Here is an 8,020-nt window from a genome sequence, read left to right on the forward strand (position 1 = left end):
CATGCAGAGACTAGAACAGATGATGGAAACAGTGGTTTGAACAGCAAACCCTTTTCACGCAGCTGTCACAACTTATAATTGCTGCTACTCTTCTTTGTGTGTTTATATTCAATAAATAGAAGAGATATAGTAATATGCGAACGCTTTCAAACAACATGTTGGCAATTTCAAATGATCTGACAGTGTTGGAATAATGGTGTGTACTGCCCTGCTTTCTGACTCTCTCACACACATGCTGATTGGACTCAGAGGCACATAAAGTTCAACTAGAATCCCTCTTCCTTACAAACAGGACAGGACCAGTGAAAGTAGAGGAGTCCCATTTTGAACATGCAGTGAGAAGACTATTTATCAGACTGACTGGGGATTCATATTTTGAAACAGTTTTTGTGAGACGGTACAGTTAAATTTAACTGCTCGGAGCATCAGTGCCACTTGCAGATATGCCTTATGATTGTTTGTATAGATCATCCATCTGTTGAAGTAAATCTTAGTGGGAGCCAGAATTGGTGCAGTGCTTTTCTGTGATAGCAATGCAGGGTTACTACCTGATAATTGTTATAACACGGACTTGTCAGCCATTTACTTTAAACTCAATCAATACACAACCCCACACCCTTTTTCCATCTTATTACTGATAAATGTTTTGGTAATAGATAAATGTACAGAAATACCAATCTGCTGTTTAATTCTGCTTAGCCTGCATTTGGAGAAGAAATGTTTCCACAAAACCTTTGTGAAATGTAAAATATTTACCATCTGCAGGTATGATGACAGCAAAGGTTTCTGGTGTCAGCGAGTGGAAGGAGGCCGAGCCAAATGTCTGGGGAAGAGTAAAGGCAGAAAGTACCCAGAGATGAGTTCTGAGGTACATCTACTTTTGTCACACTCATCTACCACTGTCACACCTCAATTACTCAAGTCCTTCTAGTGTCTGCATCAGACTGTAAAAGCTACAGCATTCAGTAATTCTGGCTTTGGTCACATATACATTAATGTTCCTCTCAGCTTCATTCATTTAGAAATGCCCATGACAGTGACAGAGCCATACTTGCTATGTGCCTTTTTAGCAACATCTCATATTGCTACAACTTCTAGCGATAAGTATGATATGGTTATTAAAACATATTAGTGGCAGGACATATCTCTTCTGAACAGAGGATTTCTTCTGGCTTCTCATTTCCAAGGATTTTATTGCACTTACAGTAAAGAACATATTTGTTAACTAGATTTAAAAAAAAAAAAATAAAAAATTGTATACTTCCTTTTGGTTTGTTGGATCAATCGCAATTTCTTTGCTGACATCTGTGTGTACAAGAGGGCTGCTTCTCATGCCTTTTGCAGCATGCAGCACATCTGCATACACTGTAAAATCCAATTAGTTAACCCAATGTAAAAAATATGCAAATCACTCACCTTAGTGCAAAGTGTTCTTTTTTTGTGTTGGTTTTCCTATACATATATTTATTTGGTTTAGTATGGTGCTGATTTAAAACAGTGTTAAGAAACTGTGTACAGTTTTTGTCACATGTGGCATGAATTGTTTTCTGCACACCACCATTTAAACAACATGGAAAAATAAGCCCACCTGAATTCTGTAGGCCCAAATAAACAGATATTGCTTCAAGATCAAACTTACCAATAAGGGCATATTATGGTTTGGCTAAACTATCTTTTTGCCTTTCTCACTAGTCATTTCATAGGATACACCTGTTTAATTCTTTAACACACATATCTTATCAGCTTATTACATAGCAGCAACTAAATTTTTAAGGAATGTAGAAATGATCAAGAGGACCTTCACAATGTTAGCATGGGAATTAAACCTGACTTACGTAGCTCTGAATGTTGCATGGTTCTTGCCAGATGAGTTGGTCTGAGTATTTCAGAAACTGATCTGCTGTGATTCAGAGTCACTCAGAATTGTCCAAAGAAGACAACCTTTACAGCGATTGTTGGTTCTCTGGGTGAAAGTGCTCTGTTGATTCCAGGGGTCAGAGAACAATAGCCAGACTGGTTGAATGTAATGGAAAGGCAACAGTAACTCAATTAACTTTTTTAATAACCGAGGTATGCAGGATGTTGATGAAGATTATCAGTCATTCAGGTCATGGTAATCATATAAAGAGCTTGAATAAGGGCAACCATCACTCGATCGTGCCGCTTCGCATTGTTAAACATAAGAAAGATCAGACCATACCTAACACAACATGCCCCCCAGCTCCTGGTGCAGGCCATGGTCATCTCCCACCTTGACTACTGCAATGCTCTCCTAACTGGTCTCCCAGCCTGCTCTGTGAAACCTCTGCAGATGGTCCAGAACGCACCGGTGCGTCTGGTCTTCTATCAGCCTAAAAGAGCACACGTCACCCCTCTGTTCATTGCGCTCCACTTCGAAACTTTACATGAAACTTTTCTATAACTGTATAGTGCTCTAATTTTCTGTCACGTGGTACACAAAAAGTAGTGTATTGAAGCTAACATTAGATCAGTCAACATGGACCATAATGCATTGCTCCCTCGAGCCAGGAGCTGACGTTGTGCTAATGCTAGCTAACGCTATCTAATTGAATTTTCTTGCCCTTTCAGTAATGCCTGGTAAGTAAATCCTGCTCCTCAGATGAGGAGCTGAGAATTGTTTTATACCTGAGAATCCAATTTTTTTTAAATAATTTTTAATAAAGAATTATGAAGAAGAACCATATTTTAAACTTTATAGTAAACATTTTAGGAGCAAGTTGTCATCAAGTAGTCTGCTCACTTTTGAATATTTGTATGGAAGCTGCGATGGGTTCACCATGGCTCTAACAATTATGTTTTGGCATAGTGCTTTATGTGAATAACATGTTACTTCATTAGTAGTAAATTAAATTGAATTAAATTTGTCCATTGCTGTCCTGGCTTACTAATATATAGTATGTAAGACAGATGTCTTCACTAATATATGTTTCACCTTCCCACTAGCATAATCTGAATTTCTGTAGAAATCCACAGTGCAGGGAGACAGTTGATCTTCAACAAAACCGCAACAGATTAGTTTGTCATAATATCACCAGTATAGTTTTTAACAGTGTTTTAAACGACAGTGCTGACTAATGTTTCGAAACGCTACCCAGTATTTCTGAACAGTGACACAGATGTTTCAGAGAACTCTATAAATGTCAGTTGACAAAATTAAAATACCTGATAATATTGAGAAATGTAGCTCCAAACTCTCTAAAATAAAAAATAGAAAGTGATTGAATGCAGCTCAATGCGATACATTGGGAAGTGTTCACAGACATGACTGGTAATCCAAAATACATCCTTGTTTTTTATTGCTCTTTCTTGTATTAAGCACATTAGACTTTACAGTGGTTCTGGATTTTAATCCTGCTGGTCAAAATATCTCAGCCAGTCTGGTTGGTCTCCGTAACCCCGCCCACAGCCCCTGATGTAAGCAGTTCTTTGGTCTGGCTCAGTAAGAAGTTGGTTAGCACCTTCTTTTTGCTCTGGCTGCGAACCAGCTCTGGAAATAATTTGTTGGAGCGACCCCCACAAAACCTTTGTTAAAATCATATGTAGTGTGAAAGAATTTCAAAGAGTAACATCTTCACAAGGAACTTATTGGGGTTATAGGTCTATCAGTAAGTGCTGAACAAGTAGAGCATAATTAGTGTTAAATTATTGAGTCGCAAAAATTACAATTAATTAATTGGAAATAAAACCATCCCCACAGCACTTTAAGTTTTCCTTCAAAACAAAACCAAACTTTGTCAATACCATTTGAACACCCCATTGTTAAATCATTATTGCACTCCTTTATAGTTCTCCTGATCACTGACTTCTTCTCATCTGTGTGTGTTGCAGTCGCGGGCCTTTCTCGCAGAGTATTACCGTGACCACAACATTGAGCTGCTACGTTTGCTGAACCGGTTGGGCCAACCACTGCCATCCTGGCTTCGTCAAGAACTCCAAAGTACCAGCTGGAGCTGATGCTACAAGCCGAGCCAAATCTAGAGTCAAGCCAAGATTGACTGAAGATTAGACTATACTACTTGATCTGGAAGCAACAGTAAAACACATTAAGCTATAATGTTTTGGCTTATGTTATTAGTACTCTGGTTTCATGGAAGAAAAAGAGAACTATACAACATGAAATCTTTGTTAAAGTGTTGCTTCCAAATAGATCCAAGTGGACTCCATCCTCCTGACTTGTTGCCAAACTTCTGCAAGCTCCAGGAGGCCTTCAGTCCCAGTCTGTGTTTAGGACAAGGCTGTACACATGAGCTAAGGGTCCCAAGCTCAACGTGATGAACAGATCTGGAATTATAAAAACAGATGAAACGGCTATGAAGTGAGGACTCAAGTTCAGACCGAGATGGGTGTCATATGTATGACAAGACATAGGACCAGCATGCACACTCGTACATCTCATTGCTTCCTAAGAATGATTGTAATGGTGGGGGGGGCAGATGAGAACCAGAGCAGCAAGTGGCCTAAAACAGACAGCACACACAGCCCAAATCCTGGTCCACTTTTCATTCCTAAACGTCAATTGTGCTTGAACATCAGATTGACACAGAGCCTGCCACATAATCGTCTACTAATTGTGATAGTTTCGCCAAAGCCAGACATGTACCTCCTTAGAAATCCAACTCCAAATCTTGCTGTTACAGACTGTAACCTGTCACTGGCTTATTGTGTTTGCTGTATTTACATGACACAGTGCTCTGCTCAAATGTAACGCCCAAAGCTTTATGCTGTTTTTCCTCATTTTCAAAGTTCTGCTAGTCCATAGGCAGACTCAACAGATTCAAGGATTTACACAGTATTTCCTTTGACTTCTTGCTTCTTTCTGTTCTACTGCACTCAGTCCCCAGCTAAGGGTTTGGTGCTTTGACTGTAGACGAGATATACATTTCATGTGAAAATACAATTCAAAGCCACTGGGAATTACGCAATCGTTATTATACAGTAATACCCCCCACCCTGCTCCACAGCCAGTTAAAACAAGTTGGTCCCACATCAAGATGATGGTTGCATTAATTACTCACTTTCTCATAATTTAGCAAGAATTAAAAAACTTCAAATAGATGTCTCATTAATCCTGCAGGCCCATGCAAACTCCCTTTGGCACAGGTGTAAATGCTCACAGTGACATAGTTCACTTGTGTAGGCTCTGATTTGTTCTAGTGAAGATTCATAATTCAAGGTTTACACACACACGTGTCTACCTACTGATCCAGCCAACAGTTACTGTATGAGGAATATATTTATTCCTCTTAATCTTCATTCTGTTTACTATTGTCACATACATTCCAGCTGGATTTAATCAATAGTGACAGGTCAGTGTAAATACCATTTCTAGATTTTGCACAAAAACTAAAATGCAGATGTGGTTCAGGGTGCCTGTAGCTAGCATGCTGCTAGAGAGGATTTTCATTATACTGAGTTCATTCACTGTGCTAAGGTGGGTTTTTATGGATGTTCTCCAGTAGGTCTCCTTCCATTTTACAACTTTTCAATCCTTGCTTTCAATCTTTAAGACATAGAATTTTTTTGAAGATATGCTGTCAATGCCAATACCAGGGTATCAGATTATTCAGAGTAGTTGCATTTAAAAAAAAAAAAATTGTGGATGATGTGGAATTAGAATCATTGATGTAAGATGAAAATAGTCAACGGCAAAGTTAGAAATGAAATTCGCTTAAAACAAATGCATTTTAAAGGCCCATCCTAATGGTTTCTTGTTTCACTTCAAAGAAGTTGGAATATCCACAATGATGGCAGCTATATTTCTAGTTACATAACACCCTTTGATCTTAAATTAACAATGTTGGAACTATATAATTTCAGAGTCTACTGTGTGATTTTTATTTATTTTCATTACTCAGTATGTACGCCATTTTAAAGATGAACATTGCTTAATGAACTTCTGATGCTGACCTGATGTGGTCATGAAATATAGCCCTTTTCTTGTCCTTGATTGGAAATATATTATGAAATTGAGGAAAAATGTGGAGAATTAACTGTATTTCCAAGCAGCAGTGGTTTGGGTCTGCTGTGGTTACTACTATGTTGGAAATAGGGACTACATAAAACTTGGCAAGGCAAGTTTATTTGTAGAGCACAATTCATACACAAGGCAATTCAAAGTGCTTTACAGCTACATAAAATTACAAGAATGCAAATAAAATCATTCCATAAAACATAAAAAACAATTATGCAGATAAAATACTTTCAGTTGTCATATGCACAGCTAAATAGAACTGTTTTCAGCCTGGATTTAAACATTGTCAGAGTTGAGGCCTGTCTCACATCTTCTGGAAGACTGTTCCTGTCACGTCAAGTTTTGAGTTTTGGTTTTGTCTCGTCTTGTTTTCAGGTTTTAGGTTAATTTCTGGTCATTTTTTTTCCCCTGTCACGTTAGGTTCACTCAAGTCACCTGTTTCTGTTCCACAGCTGCACGTCATCACCAATCACCTCCCCACAGTATTTAGTTTCCAGGTTTCCCTCAGTACAATGCAGAATCATTACACCACTTCTCATTATTCATGTTCACGCTTCCCAGGTTTTGTCAGGTCAGGTTTTTGCCTTCTGTTACCACAGTCTTGTTTTGTCAGCCGCGCTTTTTGTTCTCATTTTGAAAATAAATCTAGTTTGCTCTAAGCTCTGCATCTGGTTCCTGGAGACAAATGCATGGATTAGTCTTTCTAAGTCTGGTTTAGACACTATTCCATTGATTCTGGCAATGTTTTTTCAGATGGTAGAAAGCTGCTGATGTTATTGATTTAATGTGACTTTTAAAGTTTTCTAACCAGGTTATTAGGTTTTAGAGAGAGAGTCTCAAGGTGACTGATAACACTTTCTCTCTGTTTCTGTGGGCCACGGACAATAATTTAATTTTTTTCTGAGTTTAGCTGAAGAAAATAGTTTTGCATCAACACACTGATCTGTTCGATGCAGTGACACAATGTATCTACAGACCCGTGTTCTCCTGCCGTCAGTAACACGTATATCTGAGTGTCATCTGCATAGTTGTGGTAGGACACATTATAGCTGCGTATTAGCTGGCCTAATGGGAGCATGTACAGATTGAACAATAGGGGTCCCAGGATAGACCCCTGGGGAACCCCACAGGTTATAGCTATTTGGTCTGAGACACAGTTACCAATTTCAACAAAATACTTCCTGTCCTCAAGATAGGACTTGAACTACTTCCAGAGATTCCCACCCAGTCTTCTAACCTCTGTAATAAGATCTCATGGTCAACTGTGTCAAAGGCAGCACTCAGGTCCAGCAGAACTAAGACTGAGACTTTGCCTGCGTCTGTGTTCAGGCGGATATCGTTTGTCACCTTGATCAGAGCTGTCTCAGTGCTGTGGTGGCGCCTAAAGCCTGATTGGAATCAAATCATCATTGTATCAAAAGCATTGTTAGACAGGAGAAAGCCAGAAAGCTGTTGGTATACAACTTCTAGGACTTTGCTTAAGAATGGCAGGTTTGATATGGGTCGGTAGTTTTCAGTACTGTGGCATCAAGACTTTAGAAGAGGCTTAATGACAGTAGTTTTTAAGGCCTTTGGAAATGTTCCAGTCTGAAGTGAGATGTTAACTAGATGAGCGAGTTGTAGTAACAAACTGCTCAGCACAGACTTTAGAAATCTAGTGGGCAACTCATCAAGGCAGCATGTCGACGAACTCAGACTGCAGATGATCTCTTCGACTGTTTGGTCAGTGATAGGTGTCCAGCTGGCTGCAGAGTAGTTATTTTTGTTGTGGAAATTATTTGTTTTTCAATGCCTTGAACTTTGTCATTAAAAATATTTCAAACTCACTACACTTAGATGTAGAAATGATTTCTCAAAGCAGTGAAACTGGAGTGTTTTTTTAATCTGTTTACTGTAGCAATCAGGACACGAGAGTTATTACTGCAGTTTTTGATGATTTCAGAAAAATGTTGTTCCAGGCAATAGGTCAATGCAGCAATCGTAAGGCCGGTGTGGGGGTAGAGACGTAGCCCGAATCTTATTGAAAAC

At 38.9% G+C, this 8,020-nt stretch overlaps 1 protein-coding gene across 3 annotated transcripts in view; it reads left to right on the forward strand.

Moving 5' to 3' along the window:
- The window catches only part of ndst2a (N-deacetylase/N-sulfotransferase (heparan glucosaminyl) 2a), a 33,313-nt gene extending 26,569 nt beyond the window's left edge, over positions 1-6,744 (forward strand). For all 3 annotated transcript variants that reach the window (XM_072391519.1, XM_072391518.1, XM_072391520.1), the window contains 2 exons: positions 766-868; positions 3,850-6,744. In XM_072391519.1, the coding sequence (XP_072247620.1) occupies positions 766-868; positions 3,850-3,975 (229 nt within the window). In that variant the 3' untranslated portion in view covers positions 3,976-6,744. The remainder of the gene's footprint in view (positions 1-765; positions 869-3,849) is intronic.
- Positions 6,745-8,020: the final 1,276 nt, after the last annotated feature.

Source organism: Leuresthes tenuis, unplaced genomic scaffold, assembly GCF_036924035.1.
Source record: "Leuresthes tenuis unplaced genomic scaffold, fLeuTen1.0.hap1 SCAF_8, whole genome shotgun sequence".
NCBI lineage: Eukaryota > Metazoa > Chordata > Actinopteri > Atheriniformes > Atherinopsidae > Leuresthes > Leuresthes tenuis.